This window comes from Melospiza georgiana, chromosome 18 (assembly GCF_028018845.1).
Source record: "Melospiza georgiana isolate bMelGeo1 chromosome 18, bMelGeo1.pri, whole genome shotgun sequence".
Taxonomy (NCBI): Eukaryota; Metazoa; Chordata; class Aves; order Passeriformes; family Passerellidae; genus Melospiza; species Melospiza georgiana.
The window spans coordinates 10,832,018-10,845,793 of NC_080447.1; the positions used below are offsets into that span (position 1 = coordinate 10,832,018).

The 13,776-nt window shown below is 47.1% G+C and overlaps 1 protein-coding gene across 1 annotated transcript in view; it reads left to right on the top strand.

The window, feature by feature from the left end:
* The window catches only part of LIMK2 (LIM domain kinase 2), a 30,566-nt gene that overhangs the window by 9,496 nt on the left and 7,294 nt on the right, over positions 1–13,776 (top strand). Inside the window, exons 3-10 of the mRNA XM_058037123.1 lie at positions 5,553–5,688; positions 6,950–7,059; positions 7,294–7,482; positions 7,880–7,985; positions 9,312–9,508; positions 10,209–10,395; positions 12,727–12,813; positions 13,560–13,691. Of these exons, the coding sequence (XP_057893106.1) occupies positions 5,553–5,688; positions 6,950–7,059; positions 7,294–7,482; positions 7,880–7,985; positions 9,312–9,508; positions 10,209–10,395; positions 12,727–12,813; positions 13,560–13,691 (1,144 nt within the window). The remainder of the gene's footprint in view (positions 1–5,552; positions 5,689–6,949; positions 7,060–7,293; positions 7,483–7,879; positions 7,986–9,311; positions 9,509–10,208; positions 10,396–12,726; positions 12,814–13,559; positions 13,692–13,776) is intronic.

A 13,776-nucleotide genomic window follows, 5' to 3' on the forward strand; every position in this document is an offset into this window, starting at 1 on the left:
CTCACAGTGAAGGGTTTAGGAATGTATATAGTTAATTTGATATACTTGGAGATGTGGCTCGTTGCCGTCTTTGACTCCTGCATTAGAACGTGCGGCTGCTGCAAAGACAAGTTTCACGTGTGTGTGCTTGTATTCCTTGGCCAAAGCTGCTCTCTTTCAGCACTGAATACTCAGCCCCTCTTTGGGTCAGAGCTCCACCCCTGTGGAGGAGCGGAGCCTGTGGAGGCTCTGGAGCCGCCGCTGTCCGCCTGCCATGGCTCCTCCTCCCCTCCCACCCTTGGGTGGAACCAGAGAAGGGAAAAGTTGCCAGTGGTGAGCAGGCAGCAGAGCTCGCAGGGCCGCTGCAGCAGCATGTCCCACTAGCCCGTGAGCAGGGATTCTGTCCTTCCCGAGCTGCTGCTGCTGAGTGCAGGAGAAGATGGTTACAGCAATGGGAGCCAGGAAAAATCTGAAAAGGAATGAGCAGCCGAGAGACCTGGCATTCCTTGGGCAGCTTCAAAGGGAGGTGAAGGATCTGAATCAGCGCAAGAGTAAATGAGCACTGCCTGCTGCCATGTTGGCAGAACAGAGCTGTTCAGAGGCAGTTGGACAAGTTTGTGGCTGATCCGGTTTATCCAGTGTTGAAGATGGGAAGTTACTTGTCTGCTCCAGCTTACTTTGCTCCCAAGGATCCCTTTCGGTAAGTCCTGCACAGGGTTAGCAGAGGGGCTCCAGAGTGGTGTTCCCCCTGTGTGCCAGCCCAGGCTCAGTGGGTGAGGCTGGAAGAATGAGGTCCCGTGCTCGTGTGCCAGAAACAGCCGGCCTCAAACTGGGATCCCGTGTTGCTTTCAGGATGTTGCAGGGAAGATTCCTATGGCCAGTCCCTTCCCAGCTCCCTGGTTGGAGGGAGCAGCTCCAGTGTGTGCCCAGCCAGGCAGAGAGCACTCAATGTGCCACTGTGCCCTGTGCTCTGCTCACCAGCAGAGGAATGAGATTAATGTGCCTGCTGCTGCTTCTCTTCCAAAGCTCCTTGTGACTGGGTGAAGTGAGGTGCTGCTGTGGGAGTTCAGGAAGGTGATGTAATCTGCAGCGAGGCAGCACATAATCCTGTTTAAGAAATCAGGCACTTTGCAGGTAACTAGGATAAGAAGGATTCTTCTGTTAATATTTTGGATATTTTGGTTAATTCAACTTTTATTCGGTTTTGGTCCAATTGAACAAATGAGAATTGAGAAAGGTGATAGTTCCAGAACAACACTTTGATTGCATTGCTTCTCCACAGTGAGAAAAGTCAGTGAGGCTGAACACAGCCAGGCTGGTGATTGACACTGATGTGCTGATTAGGTGGATGGATGGGGAAAGGCACAGCTTGCACTTTCATTGTTTCCCCTCTGCTCGGATTTGCTGTTATTGATCCTGTTCTGCAAACACTTTTGTGTTGCTGGTTTGGGAGTAAGGAGCCCGTTGGTAAAACATTCTAGGATAGGAGTAAATGCTGCTGCACAGTTGCTGAGCTGCTTTAGGCAACTTTCTGAAACAGCAGCTGCTTCCAGAAGAAGGAAAGTGAGCAGACACTCATTATTTGTAATATGTGTAGGGTATTATGCTAAGCCATAGGTACACCTTCTCCTGAGTGTGTGGAAATGGTTTTGCATAGTCAGAGCTTTAGCACTCTGTCTTTCTAGTGTCTGTTCCTCCTTGTCTGGTGTCTGTTACGTAGCCAGAGCACACACACTGAGCTAAGCCCGGGTGAGTAAGCCTTGGGTGAGCTGCAGGCTGGGCTGATGCTTCATTCTGCAGCTCTCTGGGCCTGTCCCCTCCCTGCCCTGCCGGCAGAATTGGAACCTCGGCCCTCCTGAGCCTGTCTAGCGTTAACTGATCTGGCCTGACAGTGTGTGAGGGGGGTAATTGTTAATGATCTGTAATTGACAGATCCAAGGGATCTGTCCCTTCAGTGCCAGGGAAGTCTTTGCTTCCATGAAGGTATTGCCTTTCATTTAGCTGTAAAAGAGATGCCACCAGGCACCAGTGCAGCTTTTCGACTGAAACTAGGCTGGTTACCTGTTGTGACCTGATCCTCCTACCACCCCCCACAAAACCAGGAGTTAATGGAGCAGTGATTTGTGAGCTCTTTCTGCACTTGCTGTGCTGCAGAGCATCAGGGCTGAAGTCTGCACCCAGATGCTGCTTGGGTTCCTAGAGGATGGATGTGGGAGGCAGATTAATTTATTCTGTACAGTCAAAGCTGGGAAGTGAAGAATTCTAATGTCTGGTCTGTATAATCAGAGCAGGGTTCTGCAGCTCTGAAAATGGTGGCTGGGCAGCAAGAGGAAGCACATCTGCAGGTATGGCTGTTACCAGTCCTCCATGAAACTTGATCACCATGATTTGCTACTCTGTAATAAGAATAGCATATAATCTAGGAGAAGATTAGTGGTTTCTAATCTATAAAAGATAGAGGAGCATGGCATACTCCTTTCTCTTGGTTGTGGTGACTGGCAAAGGTTGGCTTCCTTAATGCTTGTAGCAGTAATTGCATTCCTGTCTCGGCTGATGAGAACCTTGGTGCAAGGGCACAGCTCCAGTGAGGCGGGAGAGGAAGAAATGGCAACTCTTGTATCTTCTGGGATAAAATTCTGACATGTCTCTTCAATGAGAGCCTTGTGGAACAATCATGTGCTGCTTTTATCATTTGGTGAATGATAAAAAGCATTGGAGCCGTACCTGTGTGCTGTCAGCCAGTTCCCACACCTGCCTTTCTGAGCCTTTCTGAAGTTACAGAATGCATGGTAAGTGACAAAGGTGCTGTGTGACTGTGCTGCAGCTGTGTCCTGTTCCTTCAGGGATTTACCCAGCAGCCACTTAGACCCTTCCAGCATCCAGCCTCTCCAGGGCTGCTTGCTCTGTTCCTGTTGCCTCATTGTCCAGGGTGGGGCTCTGAGCCTTAAGCTGCAAACTTGTCCTGCCCAGATTTGTTTAATTACATAGCAGAGAACTGACTGCTTGCTGGCTCCACCTCCTCACCTTCATTTTGCTATGGGTGTGTTCCAAATTAGATACCAGTGCTTATTTCCGGATGGAAGCAAATTTAACTAAGTGCTATAAGGCTGAATCAAATATTTAGTACTAGAGGAGGGGTAAAGGAAAGGCAAATGCACATGATCCCCCACCTAAACAGATGTATTGCTTTTGCAGAAATTTTACATTTACTTAGGGAGAAAAAGGAAGGGGTTGAAGGTGAAATGGAAGAGAGGTGAGGAAGGGAAAGTGATGTGCTTAAAAACAAATAAGTGACCCACCTGTGTGGAGAGAACACAGAAAGCCAAGTCCTGAAATCCTGGTGAAGCAGTCTCCAGCACTGCTGTCTGCATCCCAAGTGCAGGTCTGGTCACAGCTCCCTGTTTGAAGATGTAATCACTGCTGGAGCACACACACACACTGGTACAGGCATGCATGGAGGAGTTGGATAAGTCTGAGGGATCCGATTTGCCCATGCTGAGCCAGATGTTCCTGCCACAAAACGATAGAAATCTTTGCTGTTAGTCTCCACTTGCTCTTTTTTCCCTCCCACTCACCTATGTGCTCATTCAGCACGGGGTATTTACTGCAAATGGAAGCCAAAGGCCAGTGGTTGAAGGCAGAATGCACTGGGATGCCTTCTGGGTCTCTTGCATACCAGGAGCAGGGTGTAACCATGACAGTGCCCCCAGGCTGGGGCTCTAGTGATGTATGTACCATGTAAAGCAATCTTAAGTTATTGTTCCCTCTGCTTCATACAAAATTGGCAGGGCCTGTTGCATGCGCTGGAGTTCTTTCCCATCACTTGGAGGGGGGACAGGATTTGATGCTCCTCAGCTGGGAGAGCAAACACTGTAGAAGCCAAATAGATCTTAAGGAGCAATCTTCCTGAGGGGAGGGTGCAGTTCTGAATACTCCATGAGGTGTGCTTTTCCCTAAAGCCAAGGGCTGCTTACAAGCAGCTTTACCTTGTCACTTTGCAGTCTCTTGAGATGGAGCAAATAACTCTCTGTGCTCTCTTGGAGCATGACCAGCCTCACATATCATCGTGCTCATTACAAGCTGCTGGAGTTTACAAGGAATGTCTTTGGCACAAATAAGCTTTTAGGAAGCTCGTGAGGGGTGAAGTCACTTGTAGCTCTCGTCTTAGCCCTGGGTGCATGTAAGAAGTGCTCCTGCAGTGGCACCAGCACACTGGGTGCTGAGGGAGGTCAGCTGCCTGGAGGGGCACCCACCTAAACCCCCATCCCACTGCAGTGCTTCCCCCCAGTGCAGTGACTGAGACAGGTGTGGGGGAGGAGACAGAAGAAAATCTCACATTTGTGTCGATGGACTGATCCTCCAGGTGTTTCTTTGAACCAGTTCTTGGTGACTGACCTGGATTCTGCACTCAGAAATGGCCAGTGCCAGACTTATTTTCCTTTCAAAATCTGAGAACATGCAGCCCAGGGCTAATGGAATAATCCTTACTGATGCAACTCCTGTCTGTGCCTTATCTCTCAGTAAGTCACACCTCCATGCTGCTGAAGTTAAACTCCCTTGCCCAGTACATCTTGCTGAGGCAGGATAATTTTGTATTCAGCAAGCCTGGGTTCTGCTTGTGAGTTGCTAAAAAGGTATCTGCAGTGGAATTGCTGCATTTTTTTCCTTACTTCTTTTTTGGGGGGAGGGGGGAGTTTGTTTCTTGAAAGAATGTAGATAGATGATTAATAATGGTTTCTTGTTGAAATAGAGGCTGACAGATATGTGAAGGATTTGGGGATTCTCTTCATGAAATCAGAGAATTAGTTTTATTTAGGGATTTTTTTATTTGGGTTTCTTGTGGTGTTTATTTTCCCATGCACTGTGATCAGCAGAAGGGAGAGCAATCAGCTGGGAGAGGTGGGTTTTAATCACAGTTAATTGGTGGATGCAGTAATATATAGAGCTCAGGGGATGAGCTGCTTTGAAAACTCTCCCTCAAACAGAATGCTGCAGTTTACGTTTTGGGAGAGGCCTTCCTACAGAACAATAGAAAAACTTTCCAGAAAGGTTGGTGCAAAACTGGCTTTGCATTTCAAAGGGAAGTGAATCCTGTTTCTCAGTCCTGCTTCTGACCTGGCTGAGGAGGCAGGTCCTGGCACAAGGGGGATGCTATAGAAACACTAAGCACAAACAGAGCAGAGCTCTTGCTGTGCTGGGCAGCTCTGCAGCTGGAAACTTGCATCCAGAAAGAGGGAGAAAGCAGAGGAGCAAAATTTACAAAGCAAAATTTATAAATGTGGGTTTCAATGTGTGGGATTTGTTTAAAATTTGGAAGCTTCTTTTTCTTTGTACTGGTTGAATCCACCTGTCCTTACAGACCTTGGGTTTGGTGCTAATTTTGAGTTCAAAGAGCACTGGGAAGTGGAAGGGTTTAGTACATCCATAACTAGCAGAAGAGTTTAGTACATCCATAGCTGTCAGACCTACCTGGTGCTGAGCTGCTGCTGAATGTCTGTGTTCTCCATGCAGGAAAGGACTGTTGATTTGTCACTTGCTGCCAACTGGAACTTTGTTCTTTTGTTTCCTTCAAGGTGCTCTGAATGCCAGGATCCCCTCACTAACTGGTACTATGAGAAAGATGGGAAGCTGTACTGTCACAAAGACTACTGGGGGAAGTTTGGGGAATCTTGCCATGGCTGCTCTCTGCTGATGACTGGGCCTGTGATGGTAAGGACTTGGAAGGGTTCCTGCCTGGAGGCAGGACATGCTTGCCTTCATCTCCTCAAACTTAGCTGGGAGTTATCTTAGGTATTCAGATAACCAAATAAACTGAGGGGAATAATCTCCTTGTTACTCTAATGTCTAATCAAAGATTAGAAATGAAGCTTGTGTGGGCATCTTCTAGATAAAAATTAATTTTGAATGGGGGTAGCTGTTAAAGGAGGGAGATGTGAGGATCTGAAGCATATGAACAAATCAAGTGCTGAAAAATACAGACCTGCAAAGCAGAAAGGGGATTCAGGGGACATCTGTTCAGTTTCTGTAGCTCAGTGCCCCAGTGTCTCCAGGGGTATTTTCCACTGCACTGTGGAGTCCCAGCTCTCAGCTCAGGGTGAGCAGCAGGTTCTGGCTGTGGGAAATTGCCATCCAAGTCTCACCTGGTTGTGGCCAGAGTCCTGTTTCAGGCTGATGGTGTCTTGGAGCAGTGTTAGCCCCAACTGCTTTGATGCACTGAACTCTTCCTGCACAGTATGGGCTCACCTAAATGTTCTCCTCCTGTCACAGCCTTGCAAATATTTAAACTTCTAAACTGCCAAGATTGAAACAACAACATTATTTTTCTAGAGCCTAAAAAAAGCAAGATGGTACTCAGTAATATGATTGCTACCTCAAAAGAAAATACTGAGAAATGTGCAGGCAGTTTCTCATTGCCTGCAAAAGTCTTTGCATAATAATGTCACTAAATGAAGTTCTCGTAAGGGAAATAGAAAATAGACCAATTAATAAAAATATTCTTAAAAGCTATTTTTTGTCTCAGTTTGTGCTTTTTTTTCTGTCAGCTGGCTGGTTAAATATCTGAATTTGTGCACTGCCTGTCTGCCAAAAAAAAGCCCTTTTAGCTTTATTAATTCAGGCGTAACATTAATTATCGTGCCAAGAGCAACTGAACAGGAAGGTTTAATACCTTGTTTACTAGTCTGCAGCAGACTATCAACTGTTTTTGATAGTTGAGCAGCTGCCAAATACAGCAGAGGTTCCTGGGACATGAGCTTTGCTTAGAGGGTTGATAATGTTTGTTTTGGAGTTCTGCAAACAAGGTGCCATGGATGGGGTTCAGGAAATGGAGAATGGACTAATAGAACTCTTCAGTAAAAACCTGCCACTTGCCTTAGAGATGTGAGTGAACACATTGATTGGAGAGGAAAAGAGGAGCTGCATCTGCTGCTGGGTTCTGGCCCTCCTAAGCTACTCCCTTTTCTGTCTGTAGGTGGCTGGCGAATACAAGTATCACCCTGAGTGCTTTGCTTGTATGAGCTGCAAAGTGATCATTGAGGATGGGGACACTTATGCACTGGTGCAACATTCCACTCTCTACTGGTAAGAGGAGCTGCATTTGCCACAGAGCTGCTTCCTGCTGAGTGTAAGCCGTGTTCAGCTGGCTCAGAGTGCTTCAGCCAGTGTACTCTGAGGAATGCCAGGAAGCTGCCTTTGAGGGAGGGAGGAAGGAGTGGTGTAAACACTGAAACTATGGCCTGTGGTCAGTGAGAGAACTCAGACGTGTGAGTTTGGCAGGGAGGGATGGGACATAATGACTTTGTTCACTTCTTCCAGTGGAAAATGCCATAACCAGATTGTGCTGACACCGATGATAGAAAAACACTCGACTGAGTCTCTGCGTGAGCAGCTGCCTTACACACTGACCCTCATCTCCATGCCAGCAGCCACGGATGGCAAGAGGGGATTCTCTGTGTCTGTTGAAGGTGGCTGCTCCAGCTATGCCACTGGTGTCCAGGTGAAAGAGTGAGTATGACCAGGTTTTGTACAATGTACATTCCCATGCAGAGGGAGCTGGTAAAAATCCTGCAGTACTGTTGTCCCGAGGGAATCTTGGCATTACAGGGATGTAGGTTTGCTAATAGTCATTTGTGTTTGGTCTTCATTTCAGTCCTGTGACAACCTTAACTGATAATTGTATCTCTCAGTGCTGTCTCCTTCAGTGAGCACAAAACAAAAATTTGGGCTAAAATTTTCCCACCGGTGATATGAAGATCTCTCTCCAAACCAGCTCAGACCTGAGCACTTGGTCTAATGGTAGATTAGCACTGGTTTATTTCAAAATACCAGTATGAAGGGGAGCATATTTTTGATAATTTTGGCTGAACTGACTTCACATAGAGACTGTAATTCCCATCTGTAGGGTTAACAGGATGCACATCAGCCCAGATGTCCGAAACGCCATCCACCCTGCAGATCGGATCCTGGAGATCAACGGAGCTCCCATCCGGACCTTACAGGTGGAGGAGGTGGGTAGAGCTCTGTTCTGAAGCCTCCTTCTCCTCTGCCTTCCTACACCTTTTCTCTTTCCTGACACTGTTCTCCCACCCTGCACACAGTGTGTGTACACTGCTAGTGCTGTGCTGACAGGAGGAATAAACATGAAGGCAAGCTTTGCCTTCCAGCTGGAGAGGAAAATGTAACAGATGGGAATGCAGTTAGGATTCAGTGCTGATTTTGTGGCATTCAAATGTGAAGGGAGGTAATGAGAAAAGTCTAGGGCTGTGACAGAGGACAGAGAGGCTGTGAAGACTCTCCCATGTACTGCTGGTAAAGTGCACAGTTCTGATCCTTTTAGAGGCAGTGCTAATACACAAGGGCCCAGCTGATCCTAGGGACATTTCCCATTGCAAAAAATCTATTTGCTATCTTTATTTACAAATAAATGCTTTCTCCAGATATCAGGGGATGCTGCAGGAGTGTAAAGGGAACACCATTACGTTCACTTCCCAAGGGTTTTATTTACTGTTGGCACTAAAGAGAACATGAGCACAAGCCATCTTTCAGATAGATCTCCATGCAACTTCTGCAAAGCTGTTTTTTGCAGCACTGTTCAAGGTGGAAACTTGTGTAGTTTTTGAACACTTCTCAGAGAAAGAAACGTATTTCATAGAGTCATAAAATACCAGACTGGAAAGCACCTCAAGGATCATCTGGTGCAATCTTTCTTGACAAAAGCAGTATCTAGAGCACTATGTCCAGCTGAAACATAAATGTGTCCAGTGTTGGGGAATCCACTACTTTGCTGGGGAGATTATTCCAAGGGCTGATTGTTTTTTGTAAAAAAAAAAGTCTTTGTGTCTACCTGGAATCTTTCCAGGATTATTTTGTACCATTACCTCTTGTATCTTCCATGTAACTCCTTGTGAAAAGGGAGTCTTCATCTTCCTTGTAGCCACTCTTTATATACTGGAACATGGTGATAAGGTCTCCCCTAAATCTTCTCAAGGCTGAACACACCCAGTTCTCTCAGCCTTTCCTCACGTGGCAGCTTCACAGCACTTCAGTCATCTTTGTGGCCCCTCTCTGTACCCTCTCCAGCCTGTCCACATCTTTTTTATATAGGTTACTTGTAGCTGAGCAGAAAGAAGTATTGGATAGCATAAGGAACTTCTGTGTTGCCAGTCTGACTTGTCTGGTAGACAGTTGTGGTGCACACAACTAAACCACAACTATGGAGTGATCTCACTGAACTCTCTCCTCTGATTCCTGAGGGGCATTCCCTGTGTCTCCTCTGTCTCCTGTAGCTTGCATTCCTCCTGCCTGCTGCTATGCTGCCCTTGGTTTGATTTCAGGTGGAGGAGTTGATTCGCAAGACAAGCCAGACGCTTCAGCTGCTGATAGAGCACGACCCGGTGTCGCAGCGCCTGGACAGGCTCCGCCTGGACTCGCGCCTTCCCGGCCACATGAAGGCGCCCATCTCCCCTCGCTCCCTCTCGCCTCTGGACATCAAGGAGAACCTGGAGGGAACGCTGCGACGGCGCTCCCTCAGGTAAAGGCTGGGAATCACAGCCCCTGCCCTGCCCCTGCCCTGTGCTGCCTGCCTGGGCAGCTCAGCCTTGTGACTGCAGTGACTGCGACAGGGCTTATCTCTGATGTCAGCCGTGGGTAAACCAGTGGAGAAGTCATGAAGAGCTTGGGATTCTGCTGTTGGTGTACACTCCCTCTCCATTCCCTGTCAGGATGACAAACGTTCAGTAATAAAAATGAGGAGCTCTACTGTTAACAGAGAAAAGCTACTAAGTTTCAGAGTCAGTAAATGTAAAGGTCGGGTTTTCACCAGCCTTAGATGACTGATGAAGAACGTGGGGAAGGGGAATCTGGCTGAGACCTGGGACTTGGGAACAAGTCTTTTTGAGAGTGGAGCACTCAGTTGCTCATTTAGTCTTTTACCAGTACATTATTTAGAGATAGCAAGTGATGTGTCTTCACAGCTTCCTCCCCCTGTTCTCAGAGCTCCACCTCAGACTGCCAATGCAGGAGAGCTTGTTGTTGCTGTTAGGCAGCTCTGACTTGGAACCTGCTCTGGATTCATAAGGAGTTTCCACAGTGCTGGGAGAGCATCTGGGTTTGGAGATAGTAAAAGCACTGGAGCACATTAGAAACTGGTCCTTAGGGGTGAATGATGGGATATGCTGGACCAAAGGTTACCCAGCAGCTTCCCTGACCTTCCTGTCATCCTTGTTTTCCAGGAGAAGTAACAGCATTTCTAAGTCCCCTGGCCCCAGCTCTCCAAAGGAACCTCTCCTCCTGAGCCGTGACATCAGTCGTTCTGAGTCCCTGCGCTCCTCTTCCAGCTGCTCCCAGCAAATCTTCCGGCCCTGTGACCTGATCCACGGTGAAGTTCTAGGAAAAGGATTTTTTGGACAAGCAATCAAGGTGAGGGAGGTCCTCAAACATTCATCAGTTACTTTGAGTACAGAAATGTCTGCCTGTCTTGGCATTCTTTACCACCATCTCAGTGGTTTTGCCTTGCTGAGAGTGATCAGTCTTGGATCTTCCCTGGTTTGCTCTGAGATCCATTTCTGTTTCCTTCCCTGACCGTGAGTGTGTCTGACTGCAGATGGTTTTGACTTTGTCCCCTTTGAGTGTCAACCTTGGCTGTACATGTTCATCTTGTGAGTCAGGGTTAGCCCTCCAGAGTGTCGCAGCAGGGTGAGGTGGGGAGCACAGGGAACAGGCCACACCTCCTCTTACGAGCATCTTTCCTCTGATATGTGTTCAGCTCCCCAGCATTTCTTACCCACCCTTAGTGTGGTGTGTTCAGGGGTTTGCTAGGCTGATGTAGTGACCATGTCTGAACCCCTGGCACGGCCTAAATGGCTTGTCATTGTGGGGTAGTGTCTGGTCTTGCATGACTCTCACAGTTCTAATCTCAGTCAGTAGCATTCTCTGGCATTTAAACTCTGATCTGACTGAGGGTACTCCAGCAGTTCCTATCCCAGTGCTCCTGACAGCATCAGGGGCACCTTTCTCTGCCTTGTTAAGGTTCTGTGAGTTCCTCAGTACTCAGACTGCACTCACCAGGGGATGGGACTTCTCCCCTTTCACTGGTATAAACTTGAGGTGTCCAGCCACCATGTTCATCTCATGCTTCCGTGGGAGGTGATGAGCCAGCACTACAAACCCAATGCTTGATCCATACTAATGAGCATATTTCTCTCCTTCTCTGCTCATAGAGAAATAACAGGTGTAGGTAAGTGAAACCTTTGCTCTGTTGCATGCTTTTGTCATCTGTATCCCAGCAGTTACTGGCACAAAGGCATTCCTTTTCTGCTCAAATTGCCCCATGGCTGTCCTGTTCTGGTGCATGCTCTGGGAGTTAAATTTGCCCCCATGGAGTTTCATGTGACACTTGTTTTAGTTTTGCTGGTGTGTCAGCTTAAGAATTCCACTTAGCCTTGCCTTTGTCTCTTCACTACCCTTTATCATTGGATATTAGATGTCCCTGGCTGAAACATGCAGTGTTTCCTGGCTCATTACTTGTGTATGGATGCTTGATTTCAGATGGGAGCAGAAGAACATTGTACTCTTGCTTCTGTTGTGTTATTCCATGCACTCACATTCCACCTGTGTCAGCTTTGTTATGTCCATGGCTCCAAACAGAACTGGTGTGTCACAGTGTTTGCAAGAGCTCATAAGCTTCCTAAATACTGTAACTGGGTCATGTGTTCTGGATTTTAGTTCTTTTAAAGGACTTTTTTGCCTCCTACCATTAAAAAAAAAAAGTGACATTTTTCTTGGACTTCAGATTGATGCAGCAAGTACTGTATCTGGTCACATAATTCTCTTCTGATCAGAGAGGCAAGGTGGTTGTTTAGTTTGCTGCAGATCTTAGGGAGCCAGAGCTGTCCAAGTTAAGCAAATGAAGAGGAGAGGATTTCCAGGAAAATGTGCTCATAGGAATTTGGACTCTTTCTACTCTCTCCTGCACCCTGTGCAAGCAAGCCTGAGCTGGTTACAAAAACCCTCCATAATACAGCAAAATGCCAGGAACTAGTTGGAGATAGGCAAACAGTTCTTGAGGAACTGGAAATGCTTTCCATGTTAAGAGCCAGGAAATTTATTACCTTACTATTATGATGGATTTCTTTGTGTTTTCCACTGTTCCAGGACATTCCTTGCATGTTGAGACACACTGCTCCAAAGGAGCAAGGTAAAATTAACTGCTTCCTGCCTTAACTGAACAGCCTGTGCACTCCAGTTCCACTTGCACATGGATGAGATTCAGATTCCCCATAAAGCCAAAGCATTTATAATGCAGTTTTGGGTTGTTTGGTTTGCTTTCTGATGCAAGTGAACATTGATTCTTTTGCTGACACAGAATGCAGTTGGTAAAGCTTGTGCACAAAATGTGAGCATCCTGCTGGACAAATGTGTTCCATAAGGGAACTTGGAGGCATGCAGCAGTGTGGAGGCTTTGGCAGCCTGTGTGCACACTCAGCCCTGTGCTACCCAAACTGGAGCCTTCAGCTCTGGATCTTGGCTTGATCCTCTGTCAGCTTTAGGTAGTTTCTGTTTCACACACGGCACCTTCAGTGAATTCCAAAAGGAGAAGTTTCACACGGTTTTTGGCAGATCCCTGAATTTCCTCCCATCTCTATTCTTCTCTGGGTGGAGGGGAGTGTTGCACTTCTTCAGAAGTTGCAGGAGCATTGGAGGTGTGTGTTCTTGAACCTTGCCTGTAGTTGTGGGTTTTGTTTCCACCAGGTGACTCACAAAGCAACAGGAAAGGTGATGGTGATGAAGGAGCTGATTCGCTGTGATGAGGAAACACAGAAGACTTTCTTGACAGAGGTAGGAGCAGAATTTCAAACAGCTTCTGAGCCAGTGGTGTGGTAGAACTCTCCCATCTTCCCCAGAGAGAGAGATCCTGCCAGCAGCCTGGCAGGAATGAAGGTGCTGAGGAGGGAGACATTGCTCAGGGAAAAGCTGACATGAGCTGAATGTTTGCTGCAGTGAAGTGTGACTCACACTGGGCAATAGACATTGCTTCAGCTCCAGTTCATTAATTTTTCAGTGATAAGAGCAACTTCAGTCAGAGGCAAATTGAGCTGTGCAGTACATAAAGGATTTATCCCTTGAGCCTTGTGCATAAGTACAAAGGATGAGGGCCAATATCTGTAACATATTTAAGACTCATGCTGTAATTTAAGCAAAACTATTTTCTTGGTGGCTGCCTACCATGTTTTTCAAAGTCAGATTTAGCTTAAAGGCAGTTCTCTAAACACCTGGCACTGCTGTTGTGGCCCTAACACACACAGCACAGACCCAATAGCTGCTCTGGAGAGTTTTGCCCTCTGAAATGTTAGCCAAACTCAAGAGTGCTCTCCTTAAAGACTAAGATCAGGTTAATTGCACAGCATGAAAATGAAGGGGCAACAGTTCATTGAGTGCCTTAAGGTTGGTGTTTGAGTGATCTCTGTGATCCCTGAACAGGACTTTGAGCTCTGGAGTGCTTTTCACCACAGAATGGACCTGTCAGCACTTGTTCCATTCCCTTTTTGCTGTGAATCATCCCTTTGGGATGTCTGTGCCTGCAGGTGAAGGTGATGCGCAGCCTGGACCACCCCAACGTGCTGAAGTTCATTGGTGTGCTGTACAAGGACAAGAAGCTCAATCTCCTCACCGAGTACATCGAGGGGGGCACGCTGAAGGATTTCCTGCGCAATGCAGTGAGTGTTGGACACCTGGGGGATGTGTGCTCAGTGAGCCTGGCTGTGCTGGCTGTGCCAGCCTCATGTACTTGTTGTTAGTTTT